This window comes from Cygnus atratus, chromosome 18 (genome assembly GCF_013377495.2).
Source record: "Cygnus atratus isolate AKBS03 ecotype Queensland, Australia chromosome 18, CAtr_DNAZoo_HiC_assembly, whole genome shotgun sequence".
Classification (NCBI taxonomy): Eukaryota; Metazoa; Chordata; class Aves; order Anseriformes; family Anatidae; genus Cygnus; species Cygnus atratus.
The window spans coordinates 3798238-3821095 of NC_066379.1; the positions used below are offsets into that span (position 1 = coordinate 3798238).

Here is a 22858-nt window from a genome sequence, read left to right on the forward strand (position 1 = left end):
GAGGGAAGGCCCGGCCCCGAAGGGGGGCTGGGGGGGATGGCGCTGACAGGCAATGCAGGGTGTTTGGCCGTGGTGCTTGGAAATTGGGAGACATTTCTTCTCAGAAAGAGCGGGCAGGCGTTAGAAGGGGGGGCCCGGGGAGGTGCTGGAGTCACCAACACTGGGGGTGTTCAAGGAAAGGGTGGGTGCTTGGCGACATGATTTAGTGGTTGTCAGTGGTGGTAGTGGGGTGGTTGGACCAGATGATCTTGGAGGGCTTTTACAACCTTTATGATTCTAGGGTTCAACAGGCTCAGCACCACAGTGCCTCCACCAAGGTTTTCTTGTGGCCCTAAAAACTGGGGGGGATTTGCCTCAAGGCATTTTTCACAGGTTGCAAAATGGCATGTGAAAGTCACCCAGTTCAGTGTTATCCCTCATCACCTCTGTTTCTTAACAGTTGTACAATTTTTTGGGGCAGGCAGGGTATTTGTCAAGTCAAATCTAAATCACAGAAAATTCTGGAAACAAAGTTGGAATGGTGAAAGCTACAGAACGGGGAAGGAAAAGAAATGGCTGCCCCCTTACAGCACTTACTAGTTCTTGGGTCAGATTCTTTCCTGCAAGGTCCCTGAGGAAGATGCTTGGCCATATTTCACCCCTAGACGTACCACGTTTCCATCCCCTCATCTTTTACCACACATCTTCCTCCGCCACTGAATATTTTACCGGATAGCAGCACTACGTTTCCACTTCTCTCTTGGCATGTTGCCAGCTCTAGAAAACTAAAGTCAGAGTATAAAGTAAGACATTGAGTAAATCACCTCAGATTATCTTTTCACGTGGTAGAAAATGCACTCCCAAGGATCAGACCTCACCGGTGTTTGGGGGGAGATGAGTCGCCCTCAGAGGTGGTCCCTCCTCTCCCTTGATCACAAAAGGAAAATCAGAGAAACATTTAAATCTGGTCTGGATATAAGGCCAAGTAGCTTCTTGTCCAGTATCTGGCACCTCCATTCATACTCAAATATCCATCTTCAGGCTCAAATTCATCATCACAACCACAAAAGGCAGAGAGACGAAATAGCTAGTTTCTGCAGTGCAATTATTTTATTGGACAATTAAAATTCTTAAGTTCATATGTACTTTGCAACACAATACCTGCATTTTTGCAAAAATTAATACTAGTATTCATGCACTTTGCTGTTTAGTCAGACCTGAATCTTCTAGCTGTCAGCTACAATTTCAACTGTATTCTCACTCTATTATTCCACTCCTCCACTGCTATAATTGTATCAAGTGTTATAACCCCGTTCATTGTAGCCCAAATTCAAAGGAAGTAAAAAAATTAAACTATTTGTATTATATTACAAAGAACTAAAATATTTTTAAATAGTGTAAATTACAAAATATAATTTTAAGAACTCTTTATAGCACAGCCATTTAAAGCTGATAGAAAGTCTAAACATTTGAGCATTTCTGAATATAACATTTTAGGTATTAGTAATTACAGCCCTCTGAATCCTAAAGACATAGGTTCCTTTGATTCTCATTCACATATCCTGATTCACATAAGTATATGTTGGACTGTACTTACATTTACCTTCTTTACCACTTTCTTCCATTAAAAACATTAATTTGTTAATGTACTCTAGCTCAGATTGTATGCCAGTGTTCTTGTTGCACAGTTTTCTCCCCACATCCTCATTGCCTATGTTTTCTAAAAAAATAAAACAGGAATACTATAAAACAGTATAAAGCTATCCAATTTGACACTGTTCAATAAAACTGCAGTGGCAGAACAGACTAGCTTTGCCTACTGTACATTACTTTCTAAAATTGAAATACAGCAAACACCAACTGACACAGCAGCAAAATAGATACTTTCTTGTCATGAAAACAACTAAACCTCCCTCCTACTGTTTGCTGTTTTTACAGTTATTTAGGTGTTATTATCATAGTACAACACATTGACATATCATATTAAAACTATATGACATCGTCAAACTTGTTGGTGACAATTCACTTTCTGACTGTACAGTTAATTAACAAGGAATTCCAGAGACGTCCCTTTTAAGAAATACCACTGTGACTGAACTTCTCATATGGCGAGAAAAACAAAAGCATGCAAGTAAATTACATTAAATTAAAATAAATATTAGAAATGCTATTATATGTGCTTGCCAAAAGCAGTCGAAAGGGCCCTGTTTACCTTTAAATCAAAAAGAGAATGTTTTCATTTTAAGATTCATAGAATCTGATTTAGATTTTGGATCATAGCTCTTATATGGGAAAGGAACAAAAACAAACATAAATGGGAAAAGGGGTGGAAACAGATGGAAGGAAAAACTAAAACAGATTAAAAAAGGGGAGAGATAGGAAACCAGTGATTACTTCCAGTACCACATTCCTACCACAGTAACTCTCAATAATGAACTGCTGCAGGAGTGGCAAGATGCAAACAACTGTGGATATGCAGCAGCTAAGATGTGAGACTCTGTATGGAGAGTAAGGTTAGGCTGACTGTCACGCTACTTTTCCAACCTAGTGGAGACTTCATAAACAATGCAGTCTTTTCCTTCAGCAGGATATGAATCAGTGCTAGTAAGCCAGTGTATGAGTTAAAAATTACACAATCACTCTCAACATTTAGTAAGGCTCAAAATTATTCCGAGCCTTTTATATGTCCAGTGTTTTAGCATCAACATTGATTTCTACCTTGTATTACTCCTGATAAGCATGGGTTGCTAATTACTTAAGGGACTGGGTCATTATTTCTCATACCAATCTGATTATTTTAAAAGTTTTCTCATTAGATTTAGGGTAGACCCTCGGTATCCTGTCCCAAAATGGTTCCAGTGGTTTATGTAATTAAAGAGCTGATACAATTTATTTCGTTTCTCAAATCCTGGAGCTTTGGGTATTTCACTGTGATAGGCAGAGAAAAATGAGCTGCTAAAGCCACCAAACATTCCAGCAATGGCCAGTTCAAACTCTGAATGGCCATAGAAGGAAGCAGGGTCAAAGATAATTGGCCCAGAGTCATCCTCAGCCACATTTCCTGCCCACATGTCCCCATGCAGGAGGGCAGGAACAATTTCTACATCACGGAACATTTCAGGAATCTTTATCTGAAAGAGCAAGGACAAATATGCAACAATTAAAGAACTTTAAACAAAATATTAAATAAACAAAGTAGCATAGTTTATATGAGACTAAGCTGCTCAAATACTACCTGTTTTCAGTCTTCATGGAGCAATTTTGAAGTTGATGGCTACGTGCATAAACCTAAACTGCAAGCCAGTAATAAGTGTTCTTCAGCTTAGCAACTCATTTAATTCACACTCTATCAACATCTGGAATTAATGTATTGTTTCTAGAGATGAACGGTATGGGAGATCATAAGACATAAAATAAATGGAGTCAGTGACAAAAGGGGCAGCAGGAAACATCTGGGAACACGTTTGTGCTGTGCAACTTGCAGAGGAATACCTTCCTGGTTGTTTCTTAATCACTGCATAGAGTATGACCAGGACCAGAGTCTCAGCTGTGAGCCTGGACCAATTAAAAAAGTCTGCCTGGGCAGCAGAATCTTACCCAGTTTGCAACACCAAGTTCTTAGACAGGATTTAACATATTCTTATTTGAGGTATTCAAAGAAATTAATGTCAGTGTTGACTTGCAGGTTTATTTTCACTATCTATTAAAAAAATGGAAGAGCAACATGAATTCTTTTCAGCTAACTGCCATGAAACTAATTTAGTTACAGCTGTTTAATAAAAGCTATGTAAATCTGTTATAAAACACATTCAAAATACCACTTGTACATAATTTCTAACTTTCTAAAAAAAGTATTTAAGACATGGTTCCTACTTTTAACTGTGACCAAAGTTCTCTTGCTTCTCTGTCTCCATAATCTTTTTCAATCAAATCCAATTGCGCCTGGAGTCTGTGACGAATAAAGAAAGAAGGCCAATCACTCTGCCATTCATTCACCTAGAAAATATGACGCAGAGGTTTATAATAAACAATGTTAACATATGCACAGTCAATATTAATAATCCATATCAAGTTAAGATGTTTGATGCTGACACAATGGTCTAGACAATGTTACTATTAGACATGCTAATTAGAATGCTGTTAAACATTTAGTCAGTTGCTGAGTTTGAAGTCACGCTCTATTCCATGCCTAGTGGGGCTGTCGTTAACATGAGATATAGGTTGAGGTTCTGTCTATTTTCATTCACTGAAATTTTTGTAATGTGTTTTAGAGGTACAGTTTCTGATGAGTCCATTTCAGTTGTTCCATATTATATTCCAAATTCTTTCTGGAAATGCAAAAGGATTGTTTAATTTTTATTAGGTAATGTGTTTCTAATTTGGGAAAAAGCTATACTTCACAAAGTGTATGATATACAGAACACTCATTCAGTTAAGCAGCAGAATGAAACTCTATCATGTGCAGAGCCAGCACATAACTGATTTATCTCAGAGACAGTTCCTATGTCTTATGTGATGAGGCCCTCTAAGAACAGTGGATGTAAGCATTTGAAATCCATATAGCAGGGGGTTAGAAAACCCGAAACAAAGACATGGTTTGTAAAGGGATACTTATTATGTTAAGTATCACCAAGTTAAAGAACCACCAAATAATTTCAAATTCTTATTCAATCCGTTCTACTTGCTACATGCATGGTAGCAAGCTACACACATTTAAGAGCCATCATATTTGCTTCACCATCAGATCAAAATGAAACTGTGAAAGAACTGTTATCATAAAGCTGATGGCCAACAAACCAAGCCTTTGTATAAGGAGTTAACAGAACTCTAAGAATACAGTAGCGTTCACAGATGTGGAACATACCTGTGGTATGTAACCACAGCAAGTGGCTACATGGAATCCAAACTTATCCACATACTGAAACTCAGAGTGACTGGCTCCTTTACCTAAGAAACACAATAAACACAAGGAATCTTGAGATTCTTACATAGTCATGCTTGCAAACACAGAACTAAATTGCAGATAATAGTCATAAGAAGTAATTTTAAGCATGGAAACTTATAAGTTACACTTATTTCACTGTCATAACATTCTCTAAAAATGAAAGGAACTATCTTAAGCTTGAAGGTTCTAAATGGAAATGTCACAATTAGGGACTTTTTGGGGGGGATAAAATGAGCTGCACATTCAAGAACAGTCCAGATCAGATTTTCAATCCACCTTTCCAATTCTTGGATGTCATTCAACATCTCTTATTTTTGATCCACACATTTGTGACCTGCCAGTAATCTAGCCCAAACAAACAGTCAACCACACAACAAAATATAATATGTACACCACTAAGAGTCAAACTCTGTACATCCCTGAAATTGTGGGAAACATGCAGCTACAAACTGGTGGTTCATATTTTAATACTAGCAACTGTAAAATAAGAATTCTTTGTATGGTTTCCTATTTTTTTCATTTGTATCCTAATCCAATTTTCAACGAATGATGGAAATCATTTCATGGAAGTCAATAGAAACCAGATCATGACCTTACACTTCTGAATTATAGTTGTCTGCAAGGAGCAGCAATTGTCTGTTTTGCCACATATTTGAGTTCAAAAATATAATCCCCTTTAAACTTCTTTAAATGGAAATTAATAACTAGGACCATATTTTGTAAAAGTTAATTGTCTGAACCAACAGTAAAAAAAAAAGTCTAAGGTCAAGAACATTTTAACACAGTGATTGTACATGAGGCTGAAAGGTTTAACTAATGCTGAGAAAGACATTTCTCTAAATCTTCAGTTTGACTTAAAAAATGCCGAAAGCTATCAAATATTATTTCATACTAAATTTCAGTATCAGCATAATTTTACACACAAAACATATGCAAAATAAAGAATTAAAGATATGTTAATTTAGTTTTGTGAAGGATAAAAGGACTTTATATTTAAAATTTACAATAGTAATTATGGCTCCTGTATATGATCTCCACATTTGAGAAGTGTGGCATAGGGACAGGAAGTATATCTCATGAAACAGTGCCCCAGTATTGACTGTAACCATTAAAATTATAATAAAGCAGTATTACACCACAGACAAATTAACTGTTTCATTTTTTGTTTTAGTACATTATATTTATACTCTACCAACTGTGTTTCCCTCCTTTCTCAACTTGTCTCTGAGTGACTGGTTATAAAGATGAAGCTCTGCTATCTGCTTTCCAAGCTTTGAAGAGTATCTATAGAAACAAAGAACAAAACAAAACTGGAAAGAGTTCAATTCAATATGACCAATACTAGCATAGTATGGTTGAAAGTTCTAAATTTGCCAGAAATAATCAACTTCACAAGTACATAATAGGGAGCAAATGGCTAAAAGACAGTGACTCTGATTATATGGGTTATAACATAATAAAAATGAATATAAATCAATGTTCTTGCAATAAAAAGTAAACAAAACACAAGGCTGCATAAAGAAGAGCATAGAGTGCAAGCCATCAAGTAATCCCCCTTGTCAATTCCACATAAAAAAAGCAGAGAATAGTACATGGTATCTACTCTGGAGTCTCACACAGATCAGTTGGACAGCAATAAGCATGGCAAAATTAAAAAAAAAAGCCACAAGCAGGATTGAATTGAGGTTACTTACTGTAGAAGAAAAAAATGAACAAAAACTAGTTAAATACTGTGCAGGTATTTAAACAGGAGCTGCATGAAAGGAAACAAATTGCTTCTCCATGCCCAGAATGTGTAGAAAAGAAATAACAGGTTTAAAATTTCAGCAAGGACAACTGAGGTTAGACATTAGAAAATCTCTCCTAGGAACAGGTGGGATGGATTGGAATGGACTGCGGAGGCTGTGGACATACTGTTGTCCTTCCAGTAAAAATAGATTGGTTTGACAAACAACTGCCAGAGGAGACACAGGCATTATTATGTTCCCTTAGAGCAGCGGAACAAGGGGATGACTCTTAAAAGCCTAATTCCATGTTCAGGTTGGGTGACTGATAAAGTGGAATTAATACATTATCTACCTCACCAGGGAAAGAAGGACTATACTTGGCCATTCTCACATTCACTTTAGTAGCATTGCAGCATGTGCAGATAGACTGGTCAACCAGGCAGCATACATGGTGCTAGAGTGGCGAAGTGTGTCATTTTTGTTCCAGGCAGAGGGCCAGGGAAGAGCAAAGCATGGGACTGGAGTGCACACACACACAAATATACATATATTTTATATATATATATATATACACGTATATAAAAATATACATAAATATTTATATATACATATATAAAATATGTATACATGCACAGAAATGTGGATCTTGACAGATAACATGCTGTATCTCTGAGAACAGTGAGGTTCTTCTCGGGAAGATTTCTGACCAAGCGTAAGAAAAATATCGCAAAGACACAGTAAAGAGAACAAGATGAACAAACGTACTTGTTGAGGTGCTTCATCTTTAGGTACTCCATGACAAACATTGCTCCTCCTCCAGGAAGGTCAATTACTTTAATAGGCTGAGGCACTCTCACAATATTGGTTTTCTGAATTGATTCCAAACTTGCCATTTCCCCTTCAAACATTTTTCTAGCCTGTTAAGGAATAAGAATATCCTGAGGCTAAACTACAGACATCTGGAACAAGTACTTTGGAAAAAAACAGCGCTGTTTACAAAGACTTAATTAGTCTTGATAAAAGAATGTAGCTTTCAATCCACACAGGGAGACTCAAGTACCTTAATTCAAATATTATTTTTATATTTCCCAAATTTGTTCCAGGGTAGTAGGATATGTAATATTTCACCTGAAACTCCTAGTTGCTTATGGAGATCAATTACTCAGGTGTTAAAGGATCTTTATGGATAAAACCCAAGACCTCCTCCTTCAAAATTACAGGTGGCCGCTACTAAATGAAGTAAAAGTCTGAATCCTTAAACTGGTTCTCCTCTCCATGCATGTCAATGGCCACCAGATAGAAATAAAAGTACAGAAATTAAGCCTGTACTCAGCATTTTTGAAGTGAAGGTGCTGTTCCTCACAGCAGTTTTAGGATGCTTTTTTTCTTTTTTTTTTTTTTTTTTGTTAATAAAGCAAAATTCTGATGTCCTGTGTGCAAAAGACAGTTGAGTACTGTATTCATTTAGTAACAGAAAAGCCAAGAGCTTAGCCTGAAATATTGCAAGAATCCTACTGCTAGAAACCCAAAGGACAAAGAGGAAGTTTGAAACCTCTAGCTTAAAACAAACAAACAAACAGAGTTTTAGCACTGGCACCCTTTGTTTCCTCCCTCACTACCACTATTCTATTCTCACAAATAGAAGATGAAAAGGAAAGCAGTGAATGCAAATTCAGCTTTAGGCTTTTCTAGACTAAGCAGTACAATAACAGCTCTGTATTCAGCCCCTTATTTACATATAGCAAGACTGAGTCCTGTTGTTGAGGGTTATCATATAGCATTACACCTCATTTTGCATTAACCAAAGCCACTCCGTTAAAATTTGATGTAAAATAGACTACAGCTTTTAAAAGAAAACTGAAAGGAAAGCTGGAATAATTACAAGCAAGCCAGAAAAAAAACAGAACTCAAAATCATCAACAATCATCCACATTGAAAAGAAAAAGCTCTCAACATGCAATAATATTAACAGTTAAATATCTACTAGCATTAACCTGAGGCTTATGGTTGATTTTAACAAATACTCTTCCACTGTCTGTTTCATAACCTTGGCCTTGGCTAATGTATCCTCCTCCCGAGCTCCCAAAGGCTTTCAGAACCGAAGTTTTCAATTCTCTTTTCAGGATCTCTTCCATGGTAATTTCCAGGCTGCTGCAGCTGCCTTCTGCTAACTGCACTGCAAAACAAGATTAAAGGTCTGGGTCCTTCTTTCTCTGTCACTCTGCTATGAGGTAGAAAGGGCCACCCACCAAATAAATAATAATAACAAAATAGCACCTCCCAAGTAAATCCAGAGATAATGTTTCAAAATGCTTAGTTTCACATTGGCTTTTATAGCTAGACAAGAAATAAATATTTGTGAGAATAAGACTGAGAGGTGTGTCCTGGGTCCTTTCTCAACTGTGCTGAGAGCTGCTGGTATTTGTAGTTTGAAGCCGTTTTTCTTTTTTAAGCTCTGTGTTTGCTTTGGTAAAGAGGTAATTTTGCAAGCGATCCACTAGAGGGAGACTAAATGCAACAATACAATCCGTGCACATTTGTTGCGCTATTGCGGTTCTTTAAGGTATGAAAAACAAAGTTGCAGTCCATCAGGACGCAATTAAAACATGCTGATGACTGTAAGGCAGCCAACACAAATACAGGGAGAATATTTTATTTTTTTCTCTGCTTGTAGTTACGTTGCATAGACAGAAGTTCTGTTGTCATTACTAAAATGTTTAGAATGCTTTCTGTCTCAGGACACAATGCACTCTCTGGCAAGAAACAAGAGCTCTTTACTGTCTGAAAGTTCCCTCAAATCAGTGAGATACTAAGGTGATCATTTCTGGACATTATCAAGTGAAAATTCATAGTAAAATTCAAACTGGTAAATTAATTTGGGACAGTTACTTTTCCTAGATGCTTCTTCTGATTTAATGTCATTTTTAAGAAGTAATTTCACCTTTTAATCTCATTTCATATTCTGTTATACCCCAGGAAGATGCTTTGGTTGTGCTTGAGTTAATCACTTAATACTGACAAAGGGCACAGACACCCTCAGTACAACATCTTGTAACCCAGACCCTACAGTATTTGTTCAAATAATGCATGGATAAGATAATGATAAAGATAAGATAATACCCGTGGTTACGCAGCTATGATCAAATCTTCACACGTCACTATCTGGCAGTTCTTGTTCCTACTTGGAGCATGTATACCTACCATCCCTGCAGGGACTTTCGGGATCGTTACCACTGACACACTGCATTTCTCTCTTTCCGCTACTACTTGTTTGAATTTGTTTGTACAAGCTACTTGGGTCAGTCAAAGAAAGGAACGATTACTGGACAAATACTCGTTTAATTTAGGTAGACTTCTCACTACACTCACAACTGGTTATAACCCTACGTGGAGCAGAAGATGGGTATAGTAAGTTATTTCTCAAGCAAAACCAGAGCATAGCTCATTGTGGTACACAAGGCAGCTCTCTGGGGGGCCCTGGGAGGTCCCTAGTAAACCCTAGAGTGCACTGGACAGCCCTGAAAGGTCTCCAGTGGGTGTTAGAGCACAACAGGGAGAACTGGGAGGCTTTCAGGGTGTGCCAGACCACAGAGGGAGGCCCTGGAAGATTCTAGGGTGCACTGGGAGGCCATAGGATGCCTGCTGGGGATACTAAAGGGCACTGGGGACCCTTGGAGGTCTCTAGAGTACCCTAGGAAGTTTCTAGGGAGTGCCAGAGCTCACTGGAGAGCCCTGTGAGTTCTCCTAGGGGTACTAGCTTACACTAGAAGGTCCTCAAAGCCTCTAGGGCACACTGGGAGGCCTCTAGTGCTCTCTAGAGTGCACTGGGGGTCCCTGTGAGGCCTCTAGAGCATCCTAAACTGGAGGGCTAGGGGGTGCTGTGAGGCATATGGAAGTGATAGAGTGCACCGGGAGGCATCCAGGGGACACTAGATTGCACTGGAGGGCCATGGGAGGTCTCAGGGCTGCACTGAGAGGCCTCTAGAGCATCCTAGAGGACACTAGGGGCAACTGTGAGACTCTCAGGGGGAGCTAAAGCACAGTGGGAGGCCCTGGTAGATATGCAGATACTCTAGAGCAGCCTGGAGATTCATGGGAGGCGTGTACTTAGCACTGAAAGGCGTTTAGGTTCTCAAAGTTACAGACTGGCTACGAAGAAACTTTTCTAACATCCAGATTTATGTGAGCAGAACGCTGCTTATAGATTAAGAGCACAAGCTGGAAAAATGCAGCTCATGACTGGAGTCAGAAACACTGATTTAAATACAGAGAAGTACTCAAAAGTGGTGAGAAGCCATGTTCCAGGTTACCTTAGCTGGACCTTTCCATTATATGTTTAAAGTAAGTATTGACTCTTCTAGCAATCCTTCTATGAAGTCCAGCTGTAATATTTTATACCGTTCACATCACTTACATACTAGCTGTCAAATAGATTACCGACAAAAGAGCTACAGAAAGTGGTGGTGGGGTGAGGTAGAGACAAAGTTAAATCACAGTAAACACGGGCACTTGCACTCAAAGCAACTTGATTATGGTTGTGATCTTGAGCAGTTTGAGGCAATTAGATCATATGACTAGATAGTGAAAATGCAAAGCAATTTGGATTTCAAGATATACAATGCCCTAAAGAGTGCCCTATCTTTAGGCCAATGGTCTCCAACTGCTGAAAAGAAGGAATCATGCCATAGGTTGCAACTGAGCACCTGGGGAAAGGAGTGAAGTCTTTTGGCAACAAAATAGACAAGAAGCAAAGAACTTTTTTTTCTTCACATTCTTCAATTTACTTGTTAAGAAGCGGGGGGGGGAGGAGGGGAGGGGGGGAACAAGGACAATGAGTGTTCATCCACAACGTTACTACTGAAGCCCAAATTTTTGCAGTCCAGTCCACTACAGATCACTTCTACAATTTCCAGTGAAGATGTCAATAGGTGTCTATAACACCTCTCTGAACACTCTGATATTTCACTTTTGTTTAAACCAGGAAAAGGACTGGTTTAATCCAAATATATTGCATCACATATAGAGAGTAGCCAAGAGATAGGCCAGATTTCTGTTTGCTTCCATTCTGAATCAATATTTAACAAGGTGAATTGCCTAGTTTCCTAACATTTCTTTTCATGCTGTTTCATAGAATCCAATTCCAACCCCCTGCCATGGTCAGGACACCTCCCACCAGCCTAGGTTGCTCAAAGCCCCATCCACCCTGGCCTTGGGCACTGCCAGGGATGGGACATCCACAGCCTCTCTAGGAAGCCTGTTCCAGTGCCTCACCACCCTCACGGCAAAAAAATTTGTCGAGAGTTCCCAGCTAAGCAGCTTCGAACATCATTTCAAACAGGAAGTAAAACAGTTCATAAGCATCCCATACGGGCTTGAAGGACCAGTCTGAAAACACCCAGCGGACCTCCACGAATCCTGGCAGCACAGCCCATTCAGCACCATGGCCAGGGCCCGCAGGAAGACACTGACTGCGTAAAACGCATCGCAAGGGAGCGGGGAACCGGTGAGGGGCTGCAGAGGACTCAGTGCCTGAGTGCTGGTGGGCTCTGAGCTTGAGAGCCCTCCTCAGGATCATGCTGTAGTGGGGTTTGTAACTGTTCACTTGCCCTACTCTTCTTGTTTTGTTCTGCTTCTAACATCTGTTTTCCAATGGACCTCAGGTTATACATAAGACAGATATTCCCATGCATCTCCCTTCTTTTGATAAAAGTTACAGTTGCTCAATGAAGAGCTATCAAAGGACAAATTATTCAGAGCTCCTTTAATCCTGTAAATCTGATTTTCAATACAATTGCACAGGCAATTTTTTGCACAATTTGCACAATTGCAAAGACAAAGTTCAGTATACAATACTAGCCACCCCTTGGGAAATTCCAGTGAATTCTTTGAGATTTCATTGAAGAGCGCATTGAAAATAATTATTTTTAAAAACAACAATAATAATTCATTGATTCTGGTGTGCCTTAATTACCAGATGTGACCCATCTTGAGAAGGGACTTAAGTTATAAAACACTAAACACTCTCAAGATGTTCCTACAATACAGAAGTATACGTACACTGCATGCTAAAAAATAAATAAAAATGAGTGGTTCTTTTATCCCTTTTCCTTGTCCAAATAAGCATGGAAAGCAAGCAAAATTATGACACAGAACTAGGAAATATGAAATGAGAACATGGGTAAAAGGAAACATGGCTTGCCACATTCAGAATGTGTGGAGGGAGCCAAGAGGAAGGAATACATCAGAAGAAAAAGCAGGACACATCAACTTTAAACTAGAGAGAATAAGATAATTAACAAAGGCGTGCCTGGAACACAAAGCACAACAAAATGATCAGAGAGAACTGTAAGAGTGGAAAAGAGCTATATAATACATAATTTTAAAAAGTTACCTTATAGAACTGCAGCGGTTTCTTCTTTAGGGTTCACTAGCAGCCTGCTTTCAGAAGAAGATCTCATCCTCTTCTTTATCTTCTAATTAAACTGCTGTGTATTAGAACTCAAAACTAAGGCATCCATGGTATAACTTGCTATTACATCCCATTCGCATTCCTCCTTACACACCTATCATTTTTAGATGTTGCACAAAACAGATTCAAAAAAAAATTAGCCTACTATCCCTAGAATTCTAAACACAACTGTTTCTATGTACATAACTTGCATACAACTCAATTTTCCTTCAATCACAAAAAATATTTTGTACCTCTTCTACTGGGAAAAGGTGATCTTTGAAGACTTAGTATTTATCACGTTAGCCCATGACTGACAGAAAATCCACATTCATTATTACTTTTCATCTTCCAGTGACAACAAGTATTTAAGCAAAATAAACATGATTTGTCGAAGATTTGTAAACAGAGTAACTTTGTTAAATAACTTCTAACTTTATTATCCTAGAATCATTAAGGTTGGAAAAGACCTCCAAGATCATCTAGTCCTATCGTCCACCTACTGCCAATATTGCCCACTAAACGATGTCCTTAAGTACCACATCTACCCTTTCCTTAAACACCCCCAGGGACAGTGACTCCACTGCTTCCCTGGGCAACCTGTTCCAATGCCTGACCACTATTTCTGATAAGATTTTTTTTTCTTAATACCCAACCTATGAAGACATATGGAAATGATCTGTTAAGGGATCCAATCAGACTGACTGCTAACTACATTTTCTCAACTAGTTGCACTAAGCTGCGTTAAATTTGTGTGAAAGGTGTAAGGATATGGACACAGACAGAACATTTCATCAACAGTACCCAAAGAGCTGGCAAAACACACAAAGTTTGAAGGCATAGTATCATTAGATCCTATCTGCATGTTGTATGTTCTCTCCAATGACACACTGCTCCTGATTAAAATCTATGACTGTGCTCCCATCAGCCACTTCGACCGTAACTCTCTAACAAGCTAGGGACTTTCAAAAGGCTAGAGCAAGTAGCTCCCCGAGAATGAAAGCAAACCATGAAGTTTTAATTCAGAAAACAGAGACAACAATGATCAATGGAGAAACTTTTTATTTAAGCCACAAGATAAAAGTGATTCTACTGAGCAGAGCTTCAAAACTTTTCATAGCAAAAGTTAAACAGCCAGTGAGAAGAGGGATAGAACTAAGGAAAAGTTGTATCAAGTGATTGCCTTCTCTAAAATTGCTTCATATTCTTGCAAACAACAGCAACTAGAAAACCCTTGGTAATCTGCCAGTATATCCTGTAAAAATCATTTTTAATTAAGTCATTCCCAAACACTCAAAATTCATGTTAGGCATCATGCATTTCTCTCACCTAGCTGGCACGCTTGCACTGCAATATCATTACCAGCCTACATCAAAAACAGCAGTTATAATTTTAGTATTATCTTGCAAGTACAACAAATAGCTATTGTCTGCAAAGCTATTGTTACAGAATTTCTGATAGTGGTGGAGAGCTGCTGTTCTGTGAGTTACATTTTAACTCCTTTTGGTTTCATGTCTCTTATCCTAAGACCTAGAAAGTGCACTTAGTGGGGAATGAAATAAAGTAAGTTAGCTTATGGCATCTGTAGTCTAAATTACAGAAAATTTATATGAAGACCATACCATGATCAGATGGCATTGTCCTGTCGGCAACTACAGCAATCAAAAAGCGCATCTTTTTATTAGTGAGAGAGGACATCTTCACATGGTGTATAAAAGAATTGTCTTACCTGAAAAGATCTGCTTTAAGAATGCATGCTACGGGACAAAAGCATAATCCAGAAAAGAAAACAGAGGTAGTTCAGGTAAAAACAAAATTGTTCTAGAGTGGGAACTAGCTGAGCAGAAAGCACAGAAGAGCCTGAAAGAATGCCATGAGACACCAAAATGTATATGCCAGAAAAATTTCTAAGCAATTTCACACTGCTTTGCAACAGAATAGGAAGCAGTCTCCCTCCAACAGAATCACATTAACAAAATGATTAGCAAGTCCAAATCACTTTTTACAGTTCCAATTATACAGTTGTCTTGTTGACTTTCAAAATACTTCATTGTTCCCATGCACATAACTGGAAATGAAGAGCTTATCGAATCTGAGCAATCAATCATGGAAGAGACGAGGAACAGCAAAAAGCAATGAACAACTCTTTTAGCCATCTGCTCAGTAACTGAGAAGAGCAATCTTCCATTTCACAATGGCTTTTCTAACATTTTTCACTACGGTGCAAATGCAAACTCCAGCATTTCTCTGCTCTGAAGAACAACTGGTCCCTAACAGAACCTATTCCAAATCATTTATGCTTTGGTGCTTGATTCTATTAACTTGTCTAGTCTCAAGCATACAATGCCTTCTTGACACTGATGGATCTTTTATGCAACAGAGTAAGCTCCTTCCTTAGATAGTTCCCTCTCCAAAGATGCTAAAATGGAATGAATATGCTATACCTGGTATTCAGCAGGACTCACTGATTCTGGGTCTTTAGTTGTGCAAATAAGGTCAAGGGTCTAGCAGCTATTTTAACATTACCATTCCTGTAGCTGCAACACCAAGTATGTGGTTTGCCAAGCAACACAGGAAGTATCCCGCTTGAGCAGAAAGTCACTTGACCAGATTTCTCATGATGTTTAGAGAAGACCCTCTGTACCCTGTACCAAAATGGTTCCAATGGTTCATGTAGTGAAAAAGCTGATAAAGCTTTAGGCGCTTCTCAAACCCTGGAGCTTTGGGAATTTTACTGTGATAAGCAGAGTAAAAAGAGCTAGTGAAGCCACCAAACATCCCTGCTATTGCAAGCTCATACTCTGAATGGCCATAGAAAGAAGCTGGATCGAAGATAATTGGACCAGAATCATCCTCTGCTACATTTCCTCCCCAGAGATCTCCATGCAGGAGAGCAGGAACAATTTCTACATCACAGAACAAACTGGGTATCTTCAACTGCAGGGGAAAAAAAGCAAGACATATCAATGATAAATTTAAAGTGAATGATCATAGGGTTTTATTCACATGCATGCAAAGGTTGCAGAGCATGAATTCAAAGTTCTACTAAGTCAGTTAACAAAAAACTTCAATTCAAACAGCACAGGGCCTGGTCAAAAGAAATGCTGATAAAATCAAGAGGATTTCTCTTTTTACATAAAAGCCAGCAACTGAAGACATTTCATCCAAACGTTTTTCTAGCATTAAAAAAATTCAAAATGTAAAACTCCATTTAGTGCTGTAATATTGATCAGCTTTATAAATAATGAAAAATAAAACCCACTTCATCATTAGAAGGCTCAGAAATTTCTTATCAACCTTGAAGAAATTTCTGCGAACTAGCACACACATACACAATACTGCTGTCACTTCAGCAGATGCAAACATTAAACAAAGAGAGGATGTGCAGAACAGCATTCCCTACATACATTTCTCACATTGAACATGTTCCAGGGAATGAGAATGTGAACTTGATCTAGTATTTCCCAAACTGTAAGGCAAAGCGCTGTCTGGCACACATTCACTTTGGAATTTAGGGTGACTTGACAAAGACAGTATAACTTAGAATAATTTTATAATCCCTAAAAGTTGGAATCTCTTGCCAACAGAACCTGAGGCGTAACAACAAACAGGAGCTTTGTTTTATGAAAAGAAAATCTAAAGGATTGATACTTAGCTATCGCTATTTTGAGAACAGAGAGATCTTCTACCTGAAGTTGTGCCCAAAGTTCTCTTGCTTCCCTGTCTCCTGAATTCTTTTCAATCATGTCCATCTGGGGCTGGATTCTTTGCTTGGCAAAGAAAGTCACCCAGTCAGTCTGCCAGTCATTCACCTGAAGGGACAGGATTGCAGATGTTGGTTCCATACCACGGAAAAGACGGATTTTCTTTTATCAAATAAAACTTTGGAGGATTATACAGTTTTTATGCTGGTAGCATCCAGAACACTAAATGCTACTATTTTAATAGAATAGTACCTTAGAACATTAAGTTATGGGAAAAATAGTTTTCACGGAGCAATAAAAGACAAAAAATTCAAAAGGTAAGCATATCTGATGCACCTCTATGTGCCATCCAAGGCACAACTTTCCTTTGCGGGCTGAAAAATGTTTCTTCTTTTTATGTTGCCATAGATATAAATGCATTTCCATTATAGCATTTTTGGCCCTTTGTGTGTGACTCAAGGCAAAATAAGATAAACTTAAAGTTCTGTCAGTCTCATGAAGTACAACCTACCTGTGGAAGATAGCCACAGCAGGTAACTGTATGAAAGCCAAATTGATCCACAAACTGGACTTCCATTTGCCCTTGACCTTTACCTTTCAAACCAAAGACAAAAATCCAATACCAATGACAAGATTCTAAGTATCTAAAATACAAATGGACCTTAAAAACTATGCAAGGGTACCATATTTTTTCTACTGAGAATAAAAAAAATCATGCCTTAATATACTTTGTCACAATGCCTTTTGCTATTGTTTTTTTAACGTTAAAGCTTAAATATAAAGTAACTACATTATAATCTTTGAAATTATATTCTGAGTTAGCATTATCTCCTCTGATACCATGTCCTAGCAGAAACTGTGGTTTAGGATCCTAAACTGAATAAACGTTTTGCTTACATAGGTCCAAAAGAGAACAAACAAAAGCAAAAAAGATGACCCCACTCCCCACCCAGCCTGAGAGTTTCTTCCAAATCTATTTTCATGACATCATCAGTGGAAGAAGACAAACTTATCCTGAAGTAACAGGAGCTAATTTAACTGTTTTGTAGATTATTATTAGCTAGGTTAAATTTGCAAAGAGCTGTGTACCATACCAACTGTGCTCTCTTCTTTCTTCAGCTTCTCTCCAAGTTGCTGGTTATGAAGGTGGAGATCAGCCAGCTGTGTTCCAAGCTTTGATGAATGTCTAAGAAACAAAAGCATTTTTAGCAACAGAGACACATGAATTAATCTTGTTCTTAACATTCAAGGAATTACTTGGGAAGTTTTATCAAGCAACTGAAAGTTTTGCATCTCCACCAAAGTATGTTTTCAAAATATTCTGGCCATACACACCTCTTCTTCCAAAAAAGATTACGTATTAACATTGAACAAAATATACTTCTGTGGTTGTTTCTGATAACACCACTAAAATGGAAGTGAGAGAAATCCTAAGTTTAATAACAAGAATTCATCAATTCTAATTTCTGTGTGGTATCACTTCTGTATTAATTTAAGTAAGATATCTGTAAAGAAAAGCATGCACGTTATGCATTTTTCTTGTTAAACCTTCTTTGGGAGATGGAGAAAAAGAATCATCATCCTCTTCTTCACACCTCAGTCAGTCACTCTCTTCTCTAACATGCGTAGAAGGCAGAAAAGTAAGATGGCCCTCATTTATCTATTTTTAAATAAAAGCTTATCATCTACACAGTTCGGAAAAGTCTTACAGTAGCTACAAGCAACTTGTAGAGCCAGTTGCCTCCCATGTTAATGAAATTATGGTATTTTTCCTGTCTCAAACAAAAAATTCCCCTCTAAAAACAAATGATTTAATTGGTATAACAGTAAAAATTTCTGAAAGAGAGCAATGAAAATACTGTGTTTTACCTGTTTAAGCCTCTCATTTCCAAATGTTCCATCACAAACAGAGTACTGACCCCAGGCAGTTCTATAACTTTGATGGGTTTAGGCACTTTTATTGTCTGCGTTTTCAAGATGGCTTCTAAACTTGCCATTTCTCCCTCAAACATTCTTCTAGCCTGCCAAATATCAAAGGAAAGTATTAATCTCTATTAATACCAGTCACAGATAAACAAGACTTTCATAAAACCAAACAAGGCTGTAAACATTAAATAAAAAACTAGGGGCAAACGGATTACCGCATGTGTAAGATAGAGATAAATCCATGCCACCAGACCTGACGCCCATTTTAGAATTACAGAAGTTTCACTTCATAAACTGATTCCATGAAAGCGATTTAGTTTATAGCATTCTCTATGAACACCAAAACAACTTCATCTGTTGGAGTGTAATTTGTATACACAAAATGTAAGCAATATATCATTAACTGATTATGAAGCAAATAACTAGAAACATATGTGCCACAGATATCACTGAGAGTCTAGAAGGGTAGTGCTGGTGTTTGTATTTTTCATGGCTTTCCTAGCACAAACTGCTTAGTTAGATGGATGATCTCCAAAACAATTTACAGTTACAATTTACAGTTTTCCCTGACCTATTTATTTTGCCTCATTGGAAAAAAAATAAATAAAATAAAAATCAATGATAGCAGCCAAACACCCCATAACACACTAGCACACAGAAGCTCTTAGAAACCAAGTCACTACCAATAGCATTTGCTTTGAACACGTTCTTAATTCAGGACCCTTTTCTGAAACTGTTATTCACATTAAGTAAAATCTATTCTCTTGAGTTGCTCCACTGACATCAGTGGTGTTTGTCACATGAATGCTTCTTTAGAACAGTTACAGAGGTCACAGAAGAGGGCATACAGAAAATCTATAGTATTTGCTGAAAGAAAAAACAGTGAAATATAGTGAATAAAACAGACTATTACCCTCTAGTACTAATACACAAGATACAGTCAGAGGACTGTTTACAATAGGTTTGGATAAAAATTCTGAAGCCTATGGGAAAAATTGCTGAATTACTGAGACTTGCAATACCTTTGAAAATTAGTAAATACTGTATCTCTATATAAAGCACTATAATTAGTTTAAGCCAGCTGGTAACTTTAATAGAATTTTAAAAAATAGCATTTTCTAAAGAACTTTATTTTTTCTAAAGAAACTGCTGATATACATCCATTGCTGCATACACTGCACAGCACTGGAATAGTTTGGCAAAGTTTGCTTGAATCAGCACTCAGAATCCACTGACTAAGACAAAACAATAGAAAATGATTACTAAGTAGTAAATCTTTCCAGATTTTTTTCATCAGCCCTATCTTGTAAATAGCTGGATTGAATATCTAAACACACATTAATCAAAAGCCTAAGTGGAATGGCTACACTGCTATCAATTCAAACTATTTTCAGTCTTATGTAGAGAATAACCTTTCAGTATTTCCTTGTGTTATCACCTCAGTGCCTTTGATCTTCCATCCAGCTCCCTGATATGACCAGGCAGTGTAAACAAATTTGAAGTACGTATAGTTGCATACATCCTTTCAAAAACACTTATTGCTATTAAAGGTAAATACAAGCTTTGACTTCAATTATTCCAGAGAAACTGTTCACTTGACAGCTACAAGTGCAGAGTACCTTTAAAGTAAATTCCACCCCATCTTTGCTTTTCCAATAAGCACGTCATACAAGTATGTTGTACTATACTTATCACTATCAAACACAGGTTGCTACCTTCTACATTAACTGGTACCAAATACTGAAAGGACAAAGCAGAAACTCTTGAACAGTCATGGAAGATATCATTTATTGAGAAAAGCTTTTCCATATTGCAAGAAAATATTGGTTTTGTTACAGTAAAAAAGATGCATACCCTCAGGCACTAACTTTATCCCTCCTGTAGGTTGCTCTTAACACTTCCAGTGTACACAGGAGCAATGGCACCATCACCTGCACCATGGCAGGGGAGCTGGAACCAGATGATCTCTGAGATCCCTTCCAACCCAGGCCATTTTATGATTAGCAATGCCCCAATTAACGCCAACCTGCCCGTGTCCTACGCACTACAGGCACCCAGCGCTGACCAGCCACAGGCTCACAGGGCAGAAGCCAGCGAACGAAGCAGACCTCTCACCCCTGCAGCAGACCACCTGCCTGCCTACATTTTATTACCTGAGGCCAGGCGACAAACCTCCCTCCCTCAAGAACGCGCGAAGCCCAGCCCGCCGCCCGCCTCCTCAGAGCAGCCGCCCTCACAGAACCCGCTGCCCCTAGCCGGGTGCCCGCCACACGCGTTCCCCCCTGACGCCCCCACCTCCGGCTTGGCGTTGCTCTTCACGTACACCCGCCCGCTGTCCGTCTCGTAGCTCTGGCCCTGGCTGATGCAGCCGCCGCCCGAGTGCCCGGTTGCCCGCAGCACGGTGGTGCCTAGCTCCCGCTTCAGTGCGGCCTCCATGCTCCAGCCGGGCGCCGTGCGGAGCCGAGCCGGAGCCGAGCCTGCGCCGAGCAGCTGAGGCGGGGCCCACAAAATGGCGGCGGCGCCTGAGGCGGCGGGGAAGTGGGGTGGTTGGTTAGCGTTCTGGCATGCACATCGCCGGTCAAGGCGACTGGCTAAAGGTGAGGGTTCGGTTGTAAATGTTGGGAGGAGTACAGAAGGAGTTGCTTCTTCCCCGGTGTGGGAGGGAGAAGCGCGGAATTCCTCCTCAGAGAATTCTGAAAATTACCTCGCCTGAGGGAGTGATGTGGCTGTGGCCGAGGAGGAGGAGGAGGAGGAGGAGAAGAAGAAGAAGAAGAAGAAGAAGAAGAAGGTGCCTCGCCATCCTTGCTGCCTGCTCTGCCTGAAGCGGACAGTCCCGGCAGGCTTGGGCAGGGTGCAAGATACTGGCAGCAGAAATCCTTTTCTGGAAAGTGTTTTGTGCTGTAGAGAGCTTGTAAGCCTGCTTCTGTTTGAACACATCTTCCCTGAGTGTGGTGGATTCCCTCCTGCTACACATACAGAAGATGCAGTTGTCACGGAAAAACACATTGTGGTAGGGCAACATACATAATAAAGGTAATAATTTTAAATATTTAGGTTCAGTGCAGCGGGCTTTCTGGCCATTATAAAGGTGCACACTCAAATTCATTCTGTTACTCAACAATAATAAGAACAGTGACTGACAGTGGACGCTGGCCAGCGTAGGTCCGAAGTCAGTCAGTCTTCTCCCCATTCGAACTTGTTGCCTACTTAGCAAGTAATTTTGTATCTAAAATACAAATTTCCTAGTGTAGAAGTTGGAAGAGTTCCTACTGATCATTTATTCATGTCCTTGTTAGGACACGACTGTATATTTTGATTTTCTACTATTTTCTTAAGTGTTTGTGCTCTTGTTTATTGCAATCACCAAGGTCAATTTTTGTTATTCCTGACAGCATCCCCATTCATCTCCTACGCTGATTTGTCTTTTTTGGGGTTTGTAAGTGTTTTTCTGTGCTGAGCAATTTAGATACCTGTGGATATGCATCTGTTGCTATGTTGTAGCTGAGACAAATAGCAGTTCAGAATAATTTAGAGGAATTGATGTGCATTTTCAAATTTTAATTTAGATTCTGTTTTGGACAGTTTCTTTTTGTTTGTTTTAATGCAGGACTGCTACAACTTAGAGCCCTCTAATAGTCCCTTTGCAGCAGCAAAATGACAAGCATTGAAAGGGCTGATGTTCTTTATTTTCAGAAGTTTTTCTACCTTACATTTTCAAGAGTTCTTACATATATTTATTTATTTATTTATTTATTAAATCTGGATTTTGTGGAGAAACTGATATTTTGAATTTGTGTGATGTCTGGATCTACTTTTTTTTTTTTTTTTTTGCTATTGCTTATATGTTTCTACAGAGCCTGCACATGTCATTCGTGTGTTGTGTTTGTACCAAATCCAAAACTTGTGAGGTATCTTAGTCTTATGAGATCAGCTGTACCATAATTGTTTGTGTGCCAGATGTATTTACTTTCTTGGAAAGCACTTGATGTGTGAAGATGCTTTTAAGAACAAATTAACTACACATTTTGTGCACAAGAAATTTGGCATCTCAGTTTTGTCAGACTTATTGCATATACCAAGGCTACTCACATGGCAAGTTTGTAATGTAATTGGTGCTTTTTAGAAGTGC

At 38.8% G+C, this 22858-nt stretch overlaps 2 protein-coding genes across 3 annotated transcripts; both read right to left on the minus strand.

Annotated features, from left to right (window-relative positions):
- Positions 1 to 1067: 1067 nt before the first annotated feature.
- Positions 1068 to 8844, minus strand: FN3K (fructosamine 3 kinase). The gene is made up of 6 exons (XM_035561856.2): positions 8646 to 8844; positions 7417 to 7568; positions 6117 to 6208; positions 4844 to 4926; positions 3853 to 3975; positions 1068 to 3110 (listed from the first exon to the last, which is right to left on the minus strand). Exons 1-6 carry the CDS (start codon positions 8784 to 8786, stop codon positions 2772 to 2774), a joined length of 930 nt encoding a protein of 309 aa, XP_035417749.1. The 5' UTR covers positions 8787 to 8844; the 3' UTR covers positions 1068 to 2771.
- Positions 8845 to 14144: 5300 nt separating this feature from the next.
- Positions 14145 to 21719, minus strand: FN3KRP (fructosamine 3 kinase related protein). 2 transcript variants are annotated; one of them, XM_035561854.2, is made up of 6 exons: positions 21025 to 21294; positions 18673 to 18824; positions 17898 to 17989; positions 17315 to 17397; positions 16789 to 16911; positions 14145 to 16036 (listed from the first exon to the last, which is right to left on the minus strand). In XM_035561854.2, the coding sequence occupies exons 1-6, from the start codon at positions 21163 to 21165 to the stop codon at positions 15698 to 15700; spliced, it is 930 nt and encodes a 309-aa protein (XP_035417747.1). In that variant the 5' UTR covers positions 21166 to 21294; the 3' UTR covers positions 14145 to 15697. The 2 variants fall into 2 exon arrangements, with proteins under 2 accessions (XP_035417747.1, XP_035417748.1); XM_035561855.2 differs by lacking the exon at positions 17315 to 17397 and having other exon boundaries at positions 17893 to 17989; positions 21025 to 21719.
- Between the last annotated feature and the right edge of the window lie 1139 nt (positions 21720 to 22858).